The 24,560-nt window shown below is 38.0% G+C and overlaps 1 protein-coding gene across 2 annotated transcripts in view; it reads right to left on the bottom strand.

Moving 5' to 3' along the window:
- The window catches only part of DBH (dopamine beta-hydroxylase), a 146,870-nt gene that overhangs the window by 22,527 nt on the left and 99,783 nt on the right, over window positions 1–24,560 (bottom strand). For both annotated transcript variants that reach the window (XM_074294041.1, XM_074294042.1), the window contains exons 2-4: window positions 12,175–12,571; window positions 5,202–5,348; window positions 104–361 (exon numbers count right to left, since the gene is read on the bottom strand). In XM_074294041.1, the coding sequence (XP_074150142.1) occupies window positions 104–361; window positions 5,202–5,348; window positions 12,175–12,558 (789 nt within the window). In that variant the 5' untranslated portion in view covers window positions 12,559–12,571. The remainder of the gene's footprint in view (window positions 1–103; window positions 362–5,201; window positions 5,349–12,174; window positions 12,572–24,560) is intronic.

Raw genomic sequence — 24,560 nt, 5'->3', positions numbered from 1 at the left:
GTCTGGTGGTGGGGATGCTTGGATCCAGGACAAAGATCAAGGATACGTGTTCTGGAGACCAATGGACAATTACTGAGTGCTCTGTCCCCCTTCCCTTCCTTACCATGACAATATGATGCCGAGAAAAGTGATCCGGGAGCTCCTTTATGTAGCACCAATATGTTGTTTCTTGATTTGGAATAATGATATCTGGGGCTGTAATTTCCATGTCTTCCAGATCAGGAGGCAAAGTAGGTTTAGAGATGTTAGGCTTCAGAAGTTGTACTCGTTGAAGCCCCTTCTGAATGGCAGATGTGTTGATGGCCTCCAGGGAGGAGAATGGCTCATCAAGAAACCCATATACCAAGTGTACGGTGTCATCCTGCCATGGAAACACAGAAGGCCAAGTGTCACAGATACACTCACTATTCCCAGCCTTACATCTCACACCTCATTCAAAACCTGCCTTGGAAAATCCTTCCCTCCAATTTGAGGAGAACAGAGAGCTTCTCCTAGAACTTCCAACCAGCCAGCCTTCATTTTTCATCCTACTGCACTCCTCCAAAAGTCTCCATTGTGTCCATTTCTCCTTTTTTCTTCTTTCCCCAACTCCACTCCTTTTTCAATTTCTTGTGTGTATTGTCTTTCCCTGTTATATTGTAAGTTCCTTGAGAATAAAGATTTTCTTTTTTGTATTTATATTCTCTTTCGCTTAACACAGATCCTGGTACATAGTAGGCACTTAATAAATGTTTATTGACTGATGGAGCCATCTGACCCTTGGTTGGCTATTCTATCTGTTTGACTGGATCATATTCACTGTCCCCCTTCACCCCACAAGTGTCTCACAACCCTGAGCATGACCTACTTGAAATATTCATGGTTTCTGGCTTTTCTGAAGAAGTAGATGCCATTCTGAAAGATCTGGCATGAGCAAGGCCTGGGTACAATTGCTTCCTCTAAACTTTACTGTCTATGCCAAATATACAGGATAGTCTATCTTTGTCCTGGCCTCTGATTGTTTTATGTGAGTAAATCTTATCTTCCCAATTATTTTATCTCATTGAATGAAATGAGACCTTATAGATCACTTAATCAGACTCTTTTCATTTTATACTATATTATCAAAGAACCAGGAATAGGTAACAGAGTGAGTTATTGGCTGGTCATCTCCCAAGGGGCAGTGACTGGGTCTTTTTATTTGCTCTTGTGTTTGGGAATTACAGCCTGTAATAAAAACGCAGTAAATATTTAATTGAGCTGAAAGAACGTTGGAAAGAGAATTGGCTCTGGATTCAGAAGGTCTGGGTTCAAATTGCCCCTTTGATGCTCACTGCTATGATGATCTTGGGTAAGTCATTAATCTTCCTCATTTCTAAGATGAGAAAGTTAAATTAATTCTGAGATCTCTTTCAGTGGTGTATATTCTTGTGTGTATTGTCTTTCTCCATTATTTTGTAACTTCCTCGAGAACAAAGCCTGATGAGCCTATGAACTTATTTTAAATCTTCAATTTTTTGCTTTTGCAGCCTTTGAACAACTGCCTGAATTGATGGAATGGGAGGAGGGGAGGAAAGGAGAGAAACAAAAATAGAAAAGTGAAGAGAGAAACAGACACTGACCCCTCAGCTAGAATGTGAATTGAAGATCAATTTTTATCATTTTGCTGAGTATTTCAAAAGCAGAGCTATTATATTTAAGGCATTGCTTAGAAATTACATCAATATATTTCAGTAATTTCTCCATACATGCCTACTTTATCTGCCATTATTCCCTTTCAAGTACCGTAGTTTCCAAGAAAAATGGATTACTTACAGTTCCTTGAACTGGGGCTACCTTTTGTCTACCCCCACGACTAAGCCTTGGGAAGCTAGATGGTGCAGTAAATAGAGTCCTGGGCCTGGAATCAGGAAGACTCCTCTTCCTGAATTCAAACCTGGCCTCCAACACTTACTAGCTGTGTGACCCCAGGCAAGTCATTTAACCTGTTTGCCTCAATTTCCTCAAATGAACTGAAAAAACGCTCCAGCATCTCTGCCAAGAAAAGCCCAAATGGGGACACAAAGATTCAGACACATTTGAACAAGGACAAACAAGTAGCTTAGCTAACACTATTTCCTGTAATGAAAATGCCCTCCCTCCCCACCCAGGCAGTCTCTACCTGTTCAAATACTGCCTACCCTTCAAAAGTTTCCTTTTTCATGAATTTTCCGTGCTCCTCTTCATGATCCTTCACTCCTTGGAAATGATATATCTTTCCTTTGAGTTTCCATGGCATGTTGTTCCCTTTTCTCCTATATACTTATTATATACTGCTTCGTATCCCAGTCATTTAGGTTGTGTTCATATCTTATCCCTCTATTATATTGAAGGACCATGTCTTATTCCTCTTTGTGTCCCTGTTGCAGAGGCCTATATATAGTATGCTCATTCATTCATTTATTTACTCAACAACTACTAATTCAACACGTACAGAACCTTTTTCTGAGCTCTGGAAGATTGTTCATTCTTTGTCCTTGTATTACCAGCACATCATACACTGTCTGGCACATGGCAGGACTTACTAAAGATTTATTGATTAATTTATCATTGTCTTTCAACAATATAGAATGCAGTTTTTCAGTTAGAGGCTAAGTCCTAGGAAGTTACTTGAATCATATAGATGCCAATAAATGTTGGAAACAGAATCTGAACCTAGCTCTACCTCTCCTCCCTCATTCCTTTATATTTATTTCTTGTATGCATTGTATTTTACTGTGTTTGTTGTTTTCTACAGTAGAATCCTTAAAGGCAGGAAATACTTTGTTTTTGTCTTTATGTCTGTAGCCTTGACATACTGTAGACTCTTAATAAGGGCTTCTTGAAATGAATTGAGTTGAATTACTGATTCCAAGTCTACAAAACTCTATCTATTACATTGCTATTTACAGTATAGAATATAATAATACACAAGTTAGGATGGGATAGGATAGAACAGAGCTTAAAGAGATACTATGTGATTTCAAGGAAAGGTGAAGAAAAGAAAGAAGAGGAGAAAAGAAGAAAAGAAAGGAGAGTGGAGAAGAGGAGAAAAGTAAAGAAAAGAGACAAGAAGAGATAAAAGGACAAAAGAGGAGAGGACAGGATAGAACAGACCAGGACAGGAGAAGATAGGACAAGACCGGACAGGACAGGAGAGGAGAAGAGAAGACAGTAAAGGACAAGAGAGGACAGGACAGGGCAGGACAGTACTGAAGAAGAGAGGACAGGCCTGGACAGGACAGGAGAGGAGAAGAGAAGACAGTAAAGGACAAGAGAGGACAGGAGAGGGCAAGACAGTACTGAAGAAGAGAGGACAGGCCTGGACAGGACAGGAGAGGAGAAGAGAAGACAGTAAAGGACAAGAGAGGACAGGACAGGGCAAGACAGTACTGAAGAAGAGAGGACAAAACTGGACAGGACAGGAGAGGAGAAGAGAAGACAGTAAAGGACAAGAGAGGACAGGACAGGGCAAGACAGTACTGAAGAAGAGAGGACAGGACTGGACAGGACAGGAGAGGAGAAGAGAAGACAGTAAAGGACAAGAGAGGACAGGACAGGGCAAGACAGTATTGAAGAAGAGAGGACAAAACTGGACAGGACAGGATAGAAGAGGAGAGAATAGGAAAAGACTAGAGAGGACAGGACAGGACAGGACAGACTAGGACAGGACTGGAGAAGAAAGGACAAGACTGGACAGGACAGGAGAGGAGAAGAGAAGACAGTGAAGGACAAGAAAGGACAGGATAGGGCAGGACAGTACTGAAGAAGAGAGGACAGGACTGGATAGGACAGGAGAGGAGAAGAGAAGACAGTAAAGGACAAAAGAGGACAGGATAGGGCAGGACAGTACTAAAGAAGAGAGGACAGGATTGGATAGGAGGGACAGAAGAGGAGAGAACAGGAAAGGACTGAAAAGTAGAGGAATATGAAAGGAAAAAGGAAAGATTATTTTCTAGTATATATATATCAGAGATGGAACTCAATAACATTGAGTTAAATTACAATATAATGGGAAAAAAATTGGATTTGAAGCCAAAAGTCCTGAGTTCAAATTCTACCCCTGTCATTTATTGGATCTTTTTGGTCAAGTCACTTCACCTTTCAGGGCCTCAGTTTCCGCACCTGCAAAATGAGGAGGTTGCATAGGATGACCTCTGAAGAGAGCTTCCAGCTCTATATCTATTATCCTAATATTCTGTGAAAACAAAGTTCAACCTGTCCCTCCCCTGTAGCTGAGGATATTTAGAGAACAGAGGAAGAATGGAAGGAGACAGAGAAGACTACCTCCTTTGGTGATCTCATGCATTCATTCAATGAACATTTGTTGGACCCACACTATGTGCAGAGCACTGGACTGGACTGGGTGAAGTATAAAATTTAGATAAGATCCTTGATCTTGTGAAACTTATAGTCTGGTATGGAGCTAAGACAGAATTCAGAAATCAACTAATCAAATAATCAAAATGTAGGAGGGGAGTATTATATGAGGTTCAGAAGAAGGTTATTATCAACCCCGGAAATGAGGAAAGGCTTTGTAAAGGAGTTATTATTGGAATTGAGCTTTAAAGTATGGGTATTCAACAGTTATAAAGGAGGAAGGAAAACATTCCAGGAACAGCCTGTTTGGAGGTGTAGTGTTCAGGAGAACAGAGTGTAGAACAGTTTGATTGGAGAACAAAATATACGAAGGACAGGAGAATGAACCATAGCTGATTGGGGAAGGATTTGAAGGGCAAACAAAAGCATTAGAACCTTGCTCTGGAAGCAGTTGGGATTATACTGATACGGTTTCAAAGACCTCTATTTAAGCTACTTCTCTACAAGACCACGATGACCAATGTTATGAGTCAATGTCAAGACTTTTTTTTTGTTGTTTTGTTTTGTTTTGTTTTGTTTGTTTGTTTGTTTTTAAGAAAATGCCTTCCAATCCTATTAAATCCTACACATTGATGAACTTTACCTGGTCCATCTCTCAACCTTCCCACTATCTCTGAATTGCCATCTTGCTATGGGAGGTTGGCCAGGAGGTTTTCTCAAATCTGCAATTAGCTTCTCACCTACCCAAGAAGGCTAATGAAAATTCCACTGGCAGCAATACCTTCAATAGGCATTCAGGCCTAAGCACACTTCAGAGGGAGGGGTAAGACTACAAGCTGAGCTTCAGATTTTCACCCCCAACCACATCTTTCCTTTTAACTCACCTCAATGAGATAATCTTTAGGGTCATGGGTGCTGATGGGCCTCTTAAAAAGAAGCAAGAGTCCTCCAAAAGTCTTCTGAGCTTTCAGAAGCTGGTAATCCTGTTGGGAATCAAGATGGATCTGCCCCTTTGCATCAGTCCATGCATCCTGCAGAAAGAAACATAGTCAGAAAGCATGGACCACCTTGAAAATCAGAGGTAGCTAAGTGATACAGTGATTAGAGTGCTGGACCAGTCTCAGACATTGGCTTGCTGTATGAGCCTGAGCAAAGCAAATCTCTCATTTATCTCCATTTCCTGAGCCAAAAAAATGTGGATAATAACAGCACCTAGGGCCATTGTAAGGATCAAATGAGACAGTATTTGTGAAAATGCAAACTTTCAAGGACTTTTGTGATTATTATTCTAGCAGACCTCACAAGTATAGAACTAGAGCATGTTAATGTTTAAATGGGTCTTTTTGTTGTTATTGTTCAGTCTTTAAGCTATGTCCAACTCAGAGTAATCTCATTTGGAGCTTTCTGGTCAGGGATACTAGAGTGATTTGCCATTTCCTTCTCTAGCTCATTTTATAGATGAAGAAACTGAGACAAAACAGGGCAAAGTGACTTGCCTAGGATCACACAACTAGGAAGTAAGTATCCGTTTATTAAGGAACATCTTAAATGTCATCAGATTCAATTCTTCTGCTTTACAGATGAAGAAACAGACTCAAAAAGAAGTCATTATTTATCTGTTTAAGGTCTCATGAAGAGAATTTATGACAGACACAGGCCTTGCACCCCAGTGTCCTGATTCTAGCTAGCTTCATGCTTTTCTCACTACAATGTCCTCAATGAAACAGTGTTTCGTAGTGGACATAAGATGGGGTGTGAAGCCAAAAACCCCTCAATTTCCTTCTCAGCTCTAGTACTTAATAGTCATTGAACTATTCTAAGCATCAGGCTTCTCATTTATAAAATGGTATTGTAATATCTATCTCAAACGATTATTGCGATGGATCTCAAATGAGATGATGCATGTTAAACTCTTCACAAAGGTTACAAGGTATACCAAAGCTCTTAGTGCTGTTGTAAGCTTATTAAAGCCTAAAACTACACAAATATTTGGGAGAATATACAAACATACACACATATGTATACATATGTATGATATGTATGTATATAGATGTATGTTTCTATATTTATACATATAGATATACGTATAAGTTTTATATACTATATCATTAATTTACACAAAAATTTCCTATTAAAACATATCAGATCCAGAATATTGTTTTTTTCCCTTTTTCTAAAAAAAATTTTAGCAAACATTTTCTAAATTTTTTCAGTTAAAATTTCTAAAGATTCTTTCCTTCCCTTTATTTAAAGTTAATCCTTTAAATGTGTGTGTATATGTATTTACAAATACACATACATATTGATATATAACGATACCATTGACCTAGAATACTGAGAGATCAGATGATTTGTCTAGGGTTACACAGGCAGAAGTTGAACTCGGGTTTTCTTGTCTCAAGGCCAGTTCTCCATCATGTGATATACCATGTGATATAGACATTTTGTGGCAGCTTGGTGATACAGTAGATAGAACTACAGGCCTGCAGTCAAAAAGATTCAGCTTCCTGAGTGCAAATCCAGCCCCAGACACTTATTAGCTGTATGACCCTGGGCAAATCACTTAACTCTATTTGTCTCAGTTTCCCCATCTGTAAAATAAGCTGGAAAAGGAAATGGCAAATTACTCCAGTATCATTGCCAAGAAAACCCCAAATGGAGTCATAAGGAAACATGACTAAAGACAACTGTATGGCAATAAATGTATATTATGTGATGTTATCACTATTATTATGATATGCACATATAACACACACGTGTTATTATTCTATTATATATTGCTATTATATTGTGTTATATATTATACTTTATTTGATATATTATATATTATTATTACTATTATTATTATTGAAAGACTTGACACACACACACACACACACACACACACACACACACATATATATATATATATACATATATATAAACTATACTTGGAGGCAGGAAGACCTGGATCCTGTGAAATACGCTGGCTGTGTGACCCTAGTCAAGTTATATGATCTCTTAGTGCTCTAGGCCAGGGATATCAAATTCAAATAGAAATGGAGGTGACTAAATAGTAAATAAGAACTCCTATGGAGTACATTATCATATCTATGTCTCATTATATTTCTATTTATTTTGTTCAATATTTTCCAGTTATATCTTAATCTGATTCAAGCTGCACTGGGGAGGGCAGCACCATTGAAGCTTCTGGTATAACCTTCTTATTATTATAAGATGCAGAGATGAAGCTGACCTGCAATCAGAAAAAGCACTTCCCCCTTTGGGAATCTCTATAACAATGAAATTGCAAGTCCTTATTCATATTATTATTAGAAGGTTGCCTGTGTAACATTATTTGAGGAAGTCCTGAAACCTCTCCTGGCCTGAAACTATCTCCTAATTTCTGTCATGTCTGGCACTGCATCAGTAAAGAGGTTTTCTTTACCAACTTTTGTTTCATCTCAATGCAAATAAATTTACCATTACAAGGACGATCCAATGGCTCTGAAATCAGGGGATCTGGACTCAAAGCCCACGTTCTACCTGTGCAATCTACATATTTAATCTTCCTTGTCTCTAAAACAAAATGGCTGGGCTAAATGAAACAGGATTGGAAATGAACTGAATTTGAGAGTGGGAAGGGATCTCAGGGACCATCTAATTGAGCCCAGACACAAAAGGAATCCCCAGAATAGGGCTTCTGACTTGGTGTCCTGTGAGGGTCCTTCCAGCTTCGACTAAGAATCTTACTTTGTGCAAAGAAGAATGCAGGAAATCATTGTTACTCAGTCGTGTCTGATTCTTCATGACGATATTTGGAGTTTTCTTGGCAAAGATAATGGAGTAGTTTGCCATGTTCTTCTTTAGCTTTTTTTTTTTTTTTTAACAGATAAGGAAACTGAAGCAAACTCATCTAATGATAATTAAGTGTCTAAGGTCAGATTTCAAACTCAAATCTTCCTGATTCCAGATTCAGTGCTGTATCCCCTGTCCTATCTAGATGCTCCTATATAAGAAATACAAGACTAGGAACGATACAAAGCTTCTGAGACGCTCACAATCTATTTGGAGTGATGTGGGGTGGTGGGGAAAGAGAAAGATCTAGGCAAAGGACAATGAGAAATTTGAGAATGGAGGGGCAAAACAGCACTATCTAAGGTAGGAAGGCAAGGACAAGAGGAATTCAGAAGGAAAGCCTCCATAGTGGAAATGGCAATTCAGCTTTTCAGGCCTTGAGGAAAGATAGGCACTTCATCTTATAGTATCAGAGATGGGACTCAGCACAAGGGGATGAACACCCAGAGATGAGAGAAGGCCGGAGGAGAAATGGAATATAGGACAGTGCAGCCAGAAGTTAGAATTGATACAGGAGAATGAGAGAAGATGGGAATTATATATAAAGTATCAGGCAAATAGGAGGGATTTCTCTTCTTAGGTCTAGGTATGGTTATAGGAAGAGAATTCTAAAGATTTATATCAGGAAGCTTTCCTCAGGAGCTTCCTGTTTTGTTCACTTTTGAAGTTAAAATGTTTCTGATCTTAATTCATGACTAAGTAATTTGCTTAGTAATAATTTCATTTTTTCCCCAGTGATTTCTAATATCAATTTAGAATAATGCCAGGGACCACTTTCCTTGCATCCTTAGTTTGAGTATGAATATTGAGTCAAGGGCCCCATCAGTGTGTTGGCAATTGCTATCCCAGAGTGCAGGGAAAGTGTAGCATAAAGACCCCATGTCAGAAATCAGAGTCCTTCACATTCAGAGGAAACCAATCTCACTAGAAATATCTCAGGCACACCTGTGTCTTATTGACTTGCAGCTATTCAGTTTTGCTTTTAAATCACAATCTAGGAATAAAAATATATTTTATTGTTTTTAAAGAGAGAAACAAAATTTTTTCTTCAAAATTTCACAAGGACGTGTTGCTGAGATATAAAAGGATTAACTTTAAATAAAGGCAAAAAAAATCTTTAGGGGTTTCAGCTTAAAACTCTAGAATGCCTCTGCTGAATTTATTGTTAAAGGAGGAAATAAAAGGCCTGACATTTGTTTTAATAGGAAATTGTTGTGCAAATTAATCTTGGAGTGTGCAGAAAGGTTAAGTGGATTTAGCTCTTTTAACAGTAGCAAAAAGAGACAAGCAGAGAGGGAAAGCTGCCAGGAAGGAAACAGTAATCTTGTCATATTTCTGTCACATCCCCACAGAGCCATTTGAAAGAGCATCAGGCTGAGGAGTAGTCAGGATTCCTGCTGCTTTGGGAAGGGGAGATCATCTTCCACCAGCACCAGCCATGTGGCCCCTCCCCACAGCTTCCCAGCCCCACCATACCCTATCCTGCTCTGAACCATGGTTTCAAATCTACCATTCTAAGGAGTCATTGGAAAAGTGGCCAATGTCTTGATTATCCTCAGTTCACTGCTAAGGAAAAAAAGTTGTCTTTGATTTGTTTTTTAAATTCCCTTGGTGTCTGTTTTCATGGAAAGAGATGACTATAGAACTATTTAAAGCCATTGCTTTTGCTTATTCATTTGCCTGGTAGGTGTCAAGAAACATTTAAATGAAGCCACAAAGACTAGTTAAATAGGGCAGGTGACTTGTGGAAACTTCCTGGGACTCTAACCAGACCTGTTGATGGGATGGCTCTCCTGGAAGACAAAATTTTTCTGCTCTTTGGCTTAAGTTTGGGACTTTCAAATATTCCTATCTAGGACTGACCATGCCCCTCATTGGTAAATAAGTGGCAAGAATACGGTGATCTTTAAAAGGTTTCATTTGTCTTTGAGATAGCTATCTCAATGCATACATTGTATATCTTAATGCACACATTGTATATCTTAATGCACACATTATATATCTCAATACACACTCTGTACAATATACCCCTTGTGCTGAGTTTGGAATGTTCTGTGTGTGTGTGTGTGTGTGTGTGTGTGTGTGTGTGTGTGTGTGTGTGAAAGAGAGAGAGAGAGAGAGACACAGAGAGAGACACAGAGAGAGACAGAGACAGAGAGGAAAGTGAGAGAGGAGAGAGAGAGAGACAGAGAGAGACAGAGAGAGGAGAGAGAGAGAGAGAGAGAGAGAGAGAGAGAGAGAGAGAGAGAGAGAGAGAGAGAGAGAGAGAGAGACAGAGACAGAGAGACAGAGAGAGAGAGAGAGAGAGAGAGAGAGAGAGAGAGAGAGAGAGAGAGAGAAGACAGAGAAAGACAGAGAGACAGAGAGAGACAGAGAGAGACAGAGAGAGAGAGAGAGAGAGAGAGAGAGAGAGAGAGAGAGAGAGAGAGAGAGAGAGAGAGAGAGAGACTGGAGCATCTAGATGGTGCCATAGATAGAATGCTCATCCTGGAGTCAGAAAGACTGGTGTTCAAATATAACCCCCAACATTTACTCTGCTCATTTAACCCTTGCCTCCATAAAACTAAAGGAAATGACAAATTACTCTAGTATCTTTGCTTAGAAAACCCCACAGGTCCACAGGTCATGAAGAATCACACCTGATTGAACAGCAACAATGATAATAGAGAGCTCCTACATGGGACTTCAAGATTTATAAAGTACTTTACATATCTTTCATCATTTGATTTTCACAACAAATCAGTGAGGTTAGTGCTATTATTATCACTGTTTTACCGATGAGAAAACTGAGGCTAAAAATGGGTAAGGAACTACTAGTTTCTGAAGTAGGATTCGGATTCTTCTTTCTGACTGTATTTTTAATATATATGTATATATATATATATATATACACATATATATGTGTGTGTATGTGTGTGTATATCTATATATACAAAAATATACATGTGCATGTGTGTGCATATATGTATACAAAATACATACATATATAAATGTATATGTGTGTATGTGTATACACATTGTATGGATTAGATGTGCCTAAACTGTTTGTATTTGTGTGTGTATTGGGTTGGAATATGCTATATAATGGGTATACATATGTTCATCTGGGGTATTACAAATAATTTATCTGCGTTGAGTTTAGATTGCATTGTTAATTGTGTGTCTGTATGCTTACATTTGTTGAGTTTGGGATGCTTTATGTTGTGTGTATTGAAAGAATTTCAGCAACAGAAGGGAAATCTGGTTCTCTCCTATAAATCATACCTGACAAAAGAATTCCACGCTAACATATCAGACAAAAGGTCATTCAACCTACACTTGAAGACCTTTAGCAAAGGAGAACCCATTACCTACCAAGGCAGTTCATTTCACTTTTGGACCGCTCTGATGCTTAAAAAGCTTTTCTTTCCATCTAAATGAAACTGCCTTTGCAGCTTTCACCTATTGCTGCCCTCTGGGGCCAAGCAGACAAGTCTAATCCTTTCTACACAGTAGCCCTTGACATAGTTGAAGACAGTTTTCATAGCTGAACCTCCACCCCACATTACCTATTTTCCAAGCTAAATATCTCCAGCGCATTCTCTTATACCACTGTTGGACCACTACTGGAACAAATCACTTTGACCCTTAGAGACTTGGTTTCTTCATCTCTAATATGAGAATCATAATTCCTACACCACGTATTTGGGTGTATGTATTAGATAAAATATGTATGTCTTGCCCATGTAGTATTACATTGTTAACAGGAATTAACAGCAATATGTTGTTAAGTGTGTGCTTCTCATTTGATTCTCCATCACCATTCTGATGATGAGCCAGTCTACAAAAATAGCTACCGTCAAAGCAAAAAGAAGATAAACTCTCTTACCAGACTCACTTGAGAAGCTAAAAGAAAAGCTGTGAGCAAATTATTTTATTACCTTTAATGCAATTATATTACAATGAAGGGGAGAATTAAAGGAGGAAGGGATGGATCACTGGACGTCTGAAAGAGGAAAAATATAGAAAGACAAGACTTACCCCAAAATAGGAATTTTTTCCATCACTCCAGAGCACAACTAGATCAGCATTGTCAAATTCACCCCGGTCAGACATCCCAAAAATCACCCCATATTTTAGCTCCTTGATTAGAAGTTGGAAGCAAATCACCTCCTCTGTATAGCTGATGTTCCAGGACAACTCCAAGATGCCCTCAGGGTCCAGGGGGACCTTGTAAGGGAAATGGTTTTCTGAGGGAGCTGTACCCTGCAAAGCTGCTACCAAGATGATGAAGAATATGGCCACCATGGTGCAGTACATGGATGCCACCTCTCGAAGTTTGAAGCTGGGACACCACGCTCTTCTGTGGTGGTTGCTGGGGGCTTGCATGTTTCTGGTGCACAAACTCTGACTCTCAATGGTCATTTATGCCTTAGTCCTGTGAAGGGGAAAGGGGAGACAGGTCTTGTAATTACATTTGCCTGCTGGAAATTTAATTGTCCTGGTGACCTCCCCCCATTACCCTGCCCCAGGCTAAAGGCTTTTCATTCTCTACCCCTCTTTAATTGACTGTAATGGTGCCTGGACATCATCAGAGGGAATTAAACTAGACTGAATTGATTTCATTCTCTCTTACATATCCTTGAATGGCTAGACCAGTAAAGTGCTTCCTTACCCTCAAACTTGGCTTTTTTTGAGGTCTACAAGCTATGAGTTATATTTGACTTTACCCCTGACACCCTAATTTTGGATAATCTTTGTCCATCTCCATCTCTCTGTCTCTGTCTGTCTCGTCATTTCCCTGCATATGTGTTCTCTGTCTCCAAACCACTCTTCTTCACTCCCTCCTTTGGTTTTTTAGCTAGTGTCTCCATAATTCAGGACCCAGTAAAGACTCAGGTAGGGCCATAGCAACTTAGTTCATAGTCGACTGAAAATTATTTCTGACTATTATCTTTCTTATTTTCTTTAAGGCTCTAGTATACCCCAGATGTGGACACACTGCATAATTTTAAAGTTACCCTATTAGGTACTCATCACTGCACATTCTGTCTGGTTCCCCTATTCTGGGTTAGCCAGTTTTAGTAGAGGTCTGACTATTCATTCCTAGTTCCTTGAGGCACGGCTTTCTGAGATCTGATCTTTTGAGTACAACCATACACCTTCTTAAGACAATTATAGTACAGTGGAAACCATATTGAAAATGGAATCAAGAGATGAGTTTTAAATCCAAAGCTCTTCTACTTATTACTTGGGTTCTTAGGAAAATAACTTCTTTGGGCCTCAGTTTTCTCACCTGTAAAACTAGGGGTTAAATTAGATGGGAGGCAGCATGATGTGGTAGACAAAGGATTGGACTCAGAGAGGGAAGGCTTGGGTTTAAATCTTACCCTGGATATTAGCTATGTAGTCTTTCCTGTTTCCTCATTTTTTAAATGGGGATAATAGTAGAACCAAACTGTAGGGATGCTATAAGCAACAAAGAAAAAAATGCTAAGGACTATGTCTGGCCTTTAACACTTTAACACTTTTTTAACACATGCACCTACCTGAATAGCTGATGTCAGAAATCGGTGGTTCCTACAATTTATTAATGGGATAATCTAATCAGTCTATCTCACTGTATCATGTCAATACATATACACCTTACTTCTGAAATGTCAATAATTGTTTCCTCTGGCTGACCCAAATCTGACTAGGGTCCTGTATCCTTCAGAGAGTATTCTTTGTTTACACCTTCCAAATCCTTCCAAATCTCTATCCTTTCTGAAATCCTAACAGCACTGACCTGCTTCCTCCTATCCCTTCCCACCTAGAATCCTGTCTCATCCTCTGCTTGTTAGAATCCTTAGGGGACATCTTGAGTATCTTTAATATGGGATTTGCTCTTTATATTTTCGCTTAGTGATCTAGTTAGATTTCAAGAGGCATTTCTTTGCTTGAAGCAGTAGTTCACCATGACTCCAGCAGACTGATAAGGAAGCCCTCTACCCACTTCCCCACCAACAGGTGATGGACCTCTCAGTGTAGAATGAGACATTTTTGAACATGATTCAATGTGGGAATTTGTTCTATCTGACTATGTGTACTGGTAAAAAAAAAATTGTGTTTTTTGTCATTAAGAGGAAGGAGAGAAGAGCTAGTGACAAAGAAGAGAGTCTTTGAAGTATTTTTTAAATGCCTAGAACAAGAGAAGTTCAAAAGGAAATACAGATAAATAAGACAGCATTTGAATATATTCCATAATCTTTTTGAAAAAATGCACCTATGTGTAATATAGACTCATATATAATATTGTCTCACATATAATCTGCTTTTTTTAGTCTAGGTTTTATAGAAGTGTTGGAGCTCTGATATTTGTTAAATTTAGAATTAAACAAAGATTTTTTTAAAAAAAGAAACCTTCCCTTATATTCCTGCAACTAGGGTTTCCCACTCCCCAACCACTCAATTTGCCCAATATGGATTGTGTATCAATTCATCAGTTTATATGTTGTTTCTCTCAATAAAATGTAAGTTCCTTGAAGACAGAAACTGTTTTCTATTCTATCTTTGTATTTCTATCATTGAAAATAATGTTCTAAACAAGGCAAGTATTTATTGAGGGACCTAGTAGGGAAAGAGTGGTAGAGAACTAAACATTTAATCAGGAAGACTTGAGTTCAAAGCCTACCATACATACTCAACTTTGTGACTCCTGAGCAAGCCTCAGTTTTCTCATCTGCAAAATGACAATTAATGATAATACCTGCCTCCCAAGGATATGATGATTAGCTGATAAAGAGAGAGCCTTGTAAACTTCAACATGCTCTCTAATGCTATTAATGCATGACTGTGAAATGAAAATATTGCTGGATTTGGGGTGTTTTGCTCCTCCTGAGATGCTTTGCATTCATGTGAAGTTTATACTTTACCCCATTGTTGTATGGGTTAGTCTTGTCTCCTCACTTCAAATATAAACATCTCAAGGGCAGGGCTCACTTGCAAAATGTAGAGTGAGCCAAGTCATCTTTAGGACCACCTCCAGCTAGCTTGATGATACTTTAACTGTTTCATGCTTATTTTTTTTTCCTCCAATGGGACACTAAGACCACAGATACAAACAATAGAATCACTATTTGTTAAGCACCTACTGTGTACAGAGTATACTGTGTTGGGCCCCAAAGAAGACATAGTTCCTGCTTGCATGAAGTTCACAGCCTGAGAAAACTATGAGACTTAACCAGCGATAACTGTAATACATATCTAATAAAAAGTGCACTAAGGAGCAATAGAACTAAAGTATTATTTAATGATTATGCATCATGTATATCAGATTGCTCGCTGTCTTGGGGAGGAGGGAGGTAGCCTAGGGAGGGAGAAAAAATATTGGAACTCAAAATCTTACAAAAACTATTTTTACATATAATTGGAAAAATGTGATTAAATGAAAAAAAATTAAAGTGTTGTTTGAGTTAAGGTAGTAAAGATGATGATTACACATAGGGGAGAAGGTATGCAATGATGGAGCAGGCTTGGTCAAGGCACTAAAAACTGGCAAAGACAGCATTGTAGACTAGGGAATAGTGGGAGCAACAATACAAAGATGGGAAAATAAGGACTTGTAAGGAAGGATAATTGAACACAATGAGCATTTATAGGGGAGCAGTGGCTAGAGTGGTAGGGTCAATGAGACTTATTTTCTTGAGTTCAAATCTGTCTTTAGACCCTTCCTAGCTATGTGACCCTGAACAAGTTGTTCAAGTCAATTTGTCTCAGTTTTCTTATCTGTAAAATGAATTGGAGAAGAAAATGGCAAATATTCCAGAATCTTTTCCAAGAAAACCCCAGATGGGATTACAAAGAGTTGGATATGACTAAGCAAGTACTTATAGATTAATTTTTCATTGGATCTCATTTGCTCGTTCTTTGCTTCACAAGATTCTTAACTTGGGATTCATGAATTTGTTTTATTTTTTTAATATTTTGATCATTATTTTTCAATATAATTGATTTCTGTTATATTTTGTTTATGTACTTAAATTTATTGAGTTTCATGAGACTGTCAAAGGGATTCAAAAAATGGATAAGAAACTCTGAGAGAAAGCTGAGTCACGGTCATTTAAGAACTGATCTCTGGTATGAAAATTCATGCCTTCTGCAAATCTGCTTCCCTGTCACCTCTCCTGAGATGACATCAAAGTCAGCGATTACAGAAAGCAAAGCTAGTCTAGACTCATGAAGTTTGTCTTTAAAGAAATAAAAAAAAATGTTAATTTCACGGGCTGGTGCACAGTCATAGATTGACTTGACAAGCCCCTAAGGAAGAGAATTGGCTTTGAGCAAATGGTGCTAGGGAACTGGTTTTGTCTTGATGTTTATTTCTAAGAAAATAAAACAAATGTGTCTTCTGTGTGATCATAAAGCTTGGAGAAGCTTAGGCATTTCTGAGGGCCCAAAGATCTATTCAGTTTCAAGCGAAAGAACATGTAGGAGAATCTATGGTATAATGGAAAGAGTACAGATGCTGGAGTCTGAAGAACAGGGTTCAAATATCATTCCTGATATTTACTACTTAGGAAAAATACTTACAAATAAATTGCCTAAATTGCCAGGGCTTCAGTTTCTAAATGGCTTTCAGGGTCCCTTCCCATTTTAGCACTATGATTTGCCTCTGTTGTTATTCTGGGTTCCATAGCTCATGAGAAGGGTGGGAGAGAGCTACAAAAGTTAACTAGTGTCTTTTACACAAATGGGTCCCCCATATCTAGAATTCATTCTCTCTTCACTACTGCCTCCTAGGACCCTTAGCTTCCTTCAAAGAAAAGTTTGGGTGTCACTTTCTATGTGAGGTCTTTCCTGATTTTCTTTTTTGTCAATATACTCTTTCTTGTTTAAAAATAGGTTTTATTGATTTCTTTGGTGTGTGTTTTTTTTAACATTAAAAGTCATTTCTGGATAGAAAATCCTCCTTTTAAAATTACTTTATGTTGTGACAAAATTACTAGTCTCAAAATTAGACAACATCTAATTTTGCAGTTCTCTCCCTACTGTGTTAGTGAGTCACTGAATCCTTTGTGAGAACAGGGGCAAATTTCCCCAATTGAACTTTTCTCTAAAACTAAATAGGCCTTTGGGGTAGGTTAATGACCATATTCCAGAACTTTTTTGTACTTTCTTATTTGTACTTTCCATACTCCAAATCCATTTACTTATCTGGTTATCATCTTTGAATCTCTATCATACTATAAACTCTTTGAAGGTAGGGATTTTGTCATCCTGTCTCCAAGTACATTGTATATGGTAGTCATGCAGTAGAACAGTACTTCTTAAGCTTTTTCACTTGTGACCCCTTTCCACCTCCCAAAATTTTACATGACCCTGGGTATATAAATATGTAAAATAGGTACTTGATTGATTGGTTGGTCTGTGCCTTGCCAGAAATGGATAAGTAAATGTTTATCAACCAACTCTCTAAGAAAAATAATACACTTATAAGTTTAATCTGCATTTTCTCTATGACTTTCTTAAGTCTAAAAATCAACAAAACAATCAATTAAATCCTAATTTGTAAGATTTGCAATTTCTGAATTGTAAAGGCTCACACTGAAAAGTTAACTATTGGCTCATAAGCTGAGCTCCAGCACACACTGATGGGACTCAATCCATTCCAATTCAAGTCAATAAACATTTAATAAGTATTTACTATGTTCTGGACACTGTTCTAGGTACTGGGGATACAAAGACAAATAAAAAGAGCCTGTGATTTCATTGAGATTACATTTCACTGGTAGGGGAGAATTTATCCATAGACAAGTAAATGCAAGAGTATTTCAGGAGGAAAGAGATAATTATATCTTGAAAAGACTTCAGATATAAAACAAAAGGCATCAGTATTTTTAAAAATACAGGACAAAAATTTTAATGAATATTAAAAAAATTTTTACATATAATTGAGGCAAAATTATTTTTTAAAAATAAAGAGGATAGGATCATGCTAATGATGGAAAGAATGATGAAAGGTCTCCCATTGGACATGATATCCAACTGATGTTTTAAAGGAAGCTAGGGATTCAGGGAGGACGAGATGAGGAAGGACTGTAGTAGTACCAGATATGGTGAGGGAGAGTTGGCCCTGCCTGTGTAAAAGCAATGGAATACCAAGCATTAGCAGGCCAATTTGACTGGAACAGGTACTAAGTGAAGGGGGAAAATTCTAAATAAAACTATACTGTACATAAGAGAAAGCTGCTGCCTTTTGTTCAATATTTTATTTCTTTTTATCCAGTGTTCTTTAAAAAAAAATGTATGTGGACTACTGCCTGCTGTGTTGGGAGCTATGTACATTGTTAAATTACTCCCACAACAGAGAAAATGGGAGCATGGTTACTCGTGGTTAACAATCACAATCATAATCATAATATTTGCTGTGTATCACAATACACAAGCACTCGTTAGCTACCCAATCAGGTCTGGAACATTCCCACTTCACTCCAACTAGAAAACAAGAGACTCATTATTGCCTAGCAGCAGCAATTGTGAGCCTTCCGTTAAGCCCTTCAGTTTCTTTGTTTGACTTTTCAGCAAAAAAAGAAGTGAGAAGCTAGGAGAGAAGGCAGTAAATCCCTCGTCCCACTCCAGCCATAATCAGCTTCAGCAGATACCCCATCCCTGCTTGCTTTTCTTTCAGCTCCCTCCTGGGCAAAGGATCACAGCCTTCCTTCTCTGCAAGCATTAGGCAGATAGAGGCTGGAGGTTGAGAAGAATGATTCAGCTGATTTCCAAGTTCTATAGAAAAATTAATAGAAGGAAACACCCTCCCCCCAACCCAGATATGGGACTGGGGTGGGAAAAATGGTTTTTTCAACTTGGTAACATTTCCAGTGCCTAGGTCATTGCATTACATGTAAAAGATCCTAGGATTATAGATTTAAAACTGAAAGAGAGCTTAGAGGCTACCTAGTCCAATATTCTCATTTTACAAAGGGAGATATTAATGCAGAGAGAGGTTTACCAAAGGTAGGGCATTTTCACTTGTCTTCATATACATCACCCACTTGATTGGGACTCATTCTCATCCAGACTTATTTGCAACCAGCAGCCTGGGGAAAGCATAAAGTTTGCCCAGGATTTGAAACCAGGTACTTAATAAATATTTTTTGAACATATGATCTAAGGAATGCATTTTTAAAAGGGATTACATCAAATCTTAAAATGTATAGAGTGGAGGAGGGGAGAGGAACACCCTAGTGGTCCCAAAGATAAAGGAGTTTAGAAAAGTGAACTAATTAGACTTCCTTGCTGGATTTTGATGTCTATGTTTTTAAAGGAGCAAGGTCTGAACCTGTGGGTCTAAATAATAGTATTAAGTAGCTGTTACTGACCTTGCTGGTTCCAATTCCGACCCCTGGTCTTTCCAAAGCACCCATCAGTACACGCCAAAGTACCATTCTCACCAAGCCGTGCTCTTGATACCAACCTCCTCCTGACCTTTCAAGCTCAAAGTCATATCCATTTTGCTGACGTAGAAGCACAGCCGTGGAAAACCAGCAGCCCCCAAATTCCCTCAGCTCCCCTTCTCCTGCCCTCAAAGCCCAGTTCTCCTACTTCAGTCCATATTTCAGTGAATATTACTTTCAAAGGCTACAGAGCTAGGCCTGTCTGGCAGCTGCAATATCTAAAAGCAAACACTGTTTTCAATTCAACTAAGCAAGAGACTTTGGTGGGGGGAAGGGGAGACCTAATTTAAAATCAATTTTAATATTTTAATAGGCTATCTCAAAGCCCTTTTGCTTTTCTAGTTTCTCTCTCTCTTTTTAATCCCTTCTTTGATTTCAATCTCTTTACATATTTAATTTTGATCCCATAACCATCTGAGTGCAAAACACAGACTATGTCTACAATACTTACTTATTGGACTATTGCAAAACCATCCCAAGGGTGAAAGCAACTAAGTGCTGAGTTGAACTCTGGTGTATTGTGGATTAGGATATTATAGCAGTTCCTTGGACCAAACATACTATCTCTTCCTTCCATGGACTCAGGGCATTCCCCATCACTGAAATGTATTCCTTTTTCATTTTTATTTTGCAAAATCCTTCTCTCCGACAAAGTTCAGTTCAGATGCTACCATCTGGTCCACTTTAACCAATCTCTCTAACTGAAAGTCATCTCTCCCTTCTCAGATTTTTCCAGATCACTCTTATCCAGATTTGTCCTTTTATCCCCATCATTCTCAACTTTGATTTATAATTATCTATATATAACATATACCCTCTGACCCTCAGTAGGATGTAAGTTCCCTAAAGGCCAGAACTGTCTGGGTTAAAATTTGATTTTTTAAGTTTTTGTCTTTCTATCCCCGAGGGCCTACCACGGTGCATTACATATAATAGGTACTGATGTCTATTAGATTTATGTCATTTTGTCCTTGTATCTACAGCATCTAAAACAATGTCTTGCACGCAGTAGGCATTTAATAAATACCTATTGAATGAATAAATATTACTTTTTTCTTCTATCCCTAGCATCTAGAACAATATCTTATATGTAGTGGACATTTAATAAATGTTTATTGAATTAAATCTGTGTCCTGTTCTAAGTACCAACTGTAGTGAATTCTCATTTATCTTCATATATATTACTCACTTGGGAACTTGTTTGGAATTAGTTCTTATCTATACCTATTTGCAAATAGTAGCCAGAGATAGGACAAAGTTTCTTGCATATTTTTAAAAATTAATTTTTTCAGTCCCAGCCTTTCATTTATTCTCTGGGCCTCGGTTTTCTCATATGTAAAAATGGAATCAGTGATAGGGTTGGGCTAAGAGGAGTAGAAGGTTGGACTAAATGACTTCTCAAATCTTTTCCAGTTCTAACAGATTTAGATTTATTGATTCTAATATATATTTTCTCTCTTTAGGTATAGACTACATTTTCTCCATGACTTAGTGGAGCATTCATGAGCTTCTATTGCTTTAAATAAACAAACAAATGAGTGAACAAATAAACAAATAAATGAATTTAAATCCCTCATCTGATGACCAATCTTCTGGTCAATTTTCCATGAATGTTTCTAGGCTAGCCCAAAGTCAAAAATTATTGTTGGGTCCACATTTGTACACAGCTTCCCCAATTTTCTAGGACCTCCGAGAGTTTGGGTTCTACTGGCATGTACCTTGAGGACTTGTGTTCCTTCCAAACCATGATGAGGTATGGGAAAAAGGTCACTCTCTAACTCAGAGAATGTTAGGAAGGAAGGCTGCTGGAGGAAGTAGCTCTAGAAGGCTAAAAGGAAGTTCTAAAATCATAGTAAAATTGAAAAGACCAGCAGAGTTCATCTTTTTTCAGCCCCTACTTGAAGTAGTAATTGACTCTAAAACATGCCAGACAGATCTCCCTGCTTCTACTAAGGACCCCTAGCAATGGAAAGGAATGAATTTCCCTAAAACATCCCATTCCATTTTTAGATATATCTCATCATTAGGAAAGTTTTCCTTTTATTCATCCCAAAATCTACCCCTGATAACTTCTGCCTACCTACTTCTGCTCCCTTGGACTGAGCAAAACAAATCTCTTTCCTCTACATGCCATTCCCTCAGATATTTAAAGAAGATGACTCAAGTGCCCCTACCCCATGTCTTCATTGATTAAACAAACCCAATATTTCAATGGTCCTCATATAAACAATGTTTTAGGTCCCCTCACCTTCCTGGTCACCTTCATTATATATTATCAACATCCTTCTTCCTTAAGGAGGTGTCCAGCTTTGGACAATATTCCACATATTGTATATTCCATTCTTTTTTGTGAGGCAATTGGGATAAGATAACTTGCCCAGGGTCACATAGCTAGAAAACATTGACACCAGGGTCCATGCTCTATCCATTGCAAAATATAACTGCCTTGTTCTATTTAATTCAATGTGTCTGGCAGTCCTTAACACAGTAGTCTCTGGCTGATGGTGATGATGAAATTGTGGGAGGGGGTTGTTGTTGTTTTTATGAAATTGTTAATCCCCTATCACCAACACCTGCTGACAATTCATATGTACTTAGGGAATACAAGCTAATTTTGAGCTCAGGCTAAACAAAACATAATTAGGAAAAAGGTTTTATATTTTTTTAAAATTAAACTAGAAATAAAATTGTGCAATGTGAAGCCAAATAGATGCGGGTTTTTTTTTTTTTTTAAGAGAAAGTAGAGCTTATTTTTATTGTGTGTTTTGAATTATCTGTCCCTTTGGTTTTGTATTTTTGAATGTTTAATTGATGTTTCAAAAGTCATTATTTTCATTTCCCAAAGATATTCCACTTCATACTCACCATGCAGCAGAGTTCTCCCTCATAACCAATATCCATAAAATCATAGAGTGAGCTGGGAGGTCCCTTAAAGACTATTGAGTCCATTTTATTGATGAGGAATCTGAGGCTCAGAAAAATAAAGTGATGACCAAAATCATCACTTTTGGTCAAACGTCTGACATGGGGTTTAAACTCTTTCTGAATTCAAATCCAATGGACTATTCACTAAACTAGGATGCTTCACAAAAAAAAAAAAATGAAGTCAGACAAAATAAACCAACATATCAATCAACAAACATTTGTTAAGTGTCTACTGTGTACTAGGTACCATGTTAAGTGCTGGATAGAAAGGTCATGTATGAAAATAGATGGTTCCTTCTATATCAGTAGTTCATCACATCTTTCCTCTCTAGGAATGTCTAATCCTGTTTTGATTTGTCTCCTTAATTCTTCTACATTACCATTGGCAATTGTATTGTAAAAATAAGACCTTAAGAACTGTGCAGTTCAGCTTCATCATTTTACAAGGATGGAAACTGAAGCCTAGAAAGGAAAAAAGAACTGACCCAACATAATTCAGTATAGTATTTTTTACTTCTTCAAAGGAAAAATTAGAGCATTTTCTTCATAGGATCCAAATATGGTCTTACCTGTAACAAAAAGGGAGTATGCTCTGTCAGGAAGGAATTTTTGCTTCTGAATGCCACTAATTTGAAGAAACCATAACCCAGAACTCATATCTCAGTTCAGAAGCTCAGAACTGGAGAACAAATAGTAACCCTCCAGTCAGGTATGGAAATCATTAATTTCCATTTATAGAAAATCAATAGATACCCTGCCTTCCTACAAGTGTGAATTCCACAGATTAGAGATCTTTTGCTCTGAATTCTATTTTTATTCCATGATTTCACTGTAAAATGCACTTTAATTCAGTGATCTAGTTTGCAAAGTCTCTCTACCATCACTGCTTCTGAACTTGTTTTCCTTTTAGTTCTTGGGGAAGACATCTCATTTTTACATAACTGAGGAATAAATTCCTTGAGGAATCATTTTCTTAGTAAAGTTAATGTTGCAGTCAAGAACAGGGAGATCCATGGGGAGATGGATTAGACAAGTTTTGGGGACATCTGGAGGCCACATTGATATGCAGAACAGGCTTCCTGAGAGATGCCTCCATATAAGGTCCAATATCTGGCAAAGAAGCTTTCAACCCATGTCCAATTGATATTCTCTGCTTCCTGCATGGTGTCTCTGCTCTCCTAAGCAGTTTCAAAAAAGGCAGCAAATTTTGAAGGAAGAAAAAAAATTAAGAGTCAGGGAAAAAAGAAAAAGAACTTTAATACCCAGCCTGCTCTATATTGTTTTCTTTTTATCTATGCCTTTCTCTGCTGAGTCATCATGAGTCCAGGGTTGGTATGAGCTGGTTAAGAAGGAAATGGCTAGTTTGTGGTCCACAGAAGCAGGTTGTTCTTAGAATTGGGGCAAGAAGAAGAAAATTCTTCAAGTCAAAATTATGGAACATGAGAGCTGCACTGGAGCCTGAATATTAGAACATTAGAGAAAGAAGGCAAGAGAAGGGAAGGCAAGGAAAAGAAAAGCAAAGGAAAGCAAGGGAAAGTAGAAGGAAGGCACAGAAATATAGAAATTAGACAGCATGACTTGGTCAAAATCCAATGTAAAAGAACCCAAGTCTCCTAATCTTTTTCTGATATTCTTTTTACCTAACCAAACTTTCCTTATGGAAACTTTCCCTATAAGAACATCAGTTTTTGAGCTACAGGGAGTAAGGCCACAGGATAATTTGGAGCTGGAAGAGACTTTTGAGGCTCCCATATCCAGTCCCTTCAACTGACAAATGAGGACACTAAGTCCCAAAGAGTTAAATCATTTACCATGAGTCACATAGTTAATAAATGTCTGAAGCAGAATTTGAATCTGAGTTTTCCTGATTCCAAATCTACAGCCTATCTATTATACAGAATTCCAGAGAAAATCCTAGATCATTATAGATACGGTCAGTGCTAGTGCAAAGAAGGTAATGATCACACAAGAGCCAATATGAGTTCATCAGAGACAATTCATGCAGAACTAACTTTATTTTAGTCTTTTGATAGGGTTATTAAATCAGTGGATAGGTGAAATGCT

The sequence above is a fragment of the Sminthopsis crassicaudata genome, chromosome 2 (genome assembly GCF_048593235.1).
Source record: "Sminthopsis crassicaudata isolate SCR6 chromosome 2, ASM4859323v1, whole genome shotgun sequence".
NCBI lineage: Eukaryota > Metazoa > Chordata > Mammalia > Dasyuromorphia > Dasyuridae > Sminthopsis > Sminthopsis crassicaudata.
Note: the sequence above shows the minus strand (reverse complement) of the source record. Positions and strands in the feature narration are given on the sequence as shown.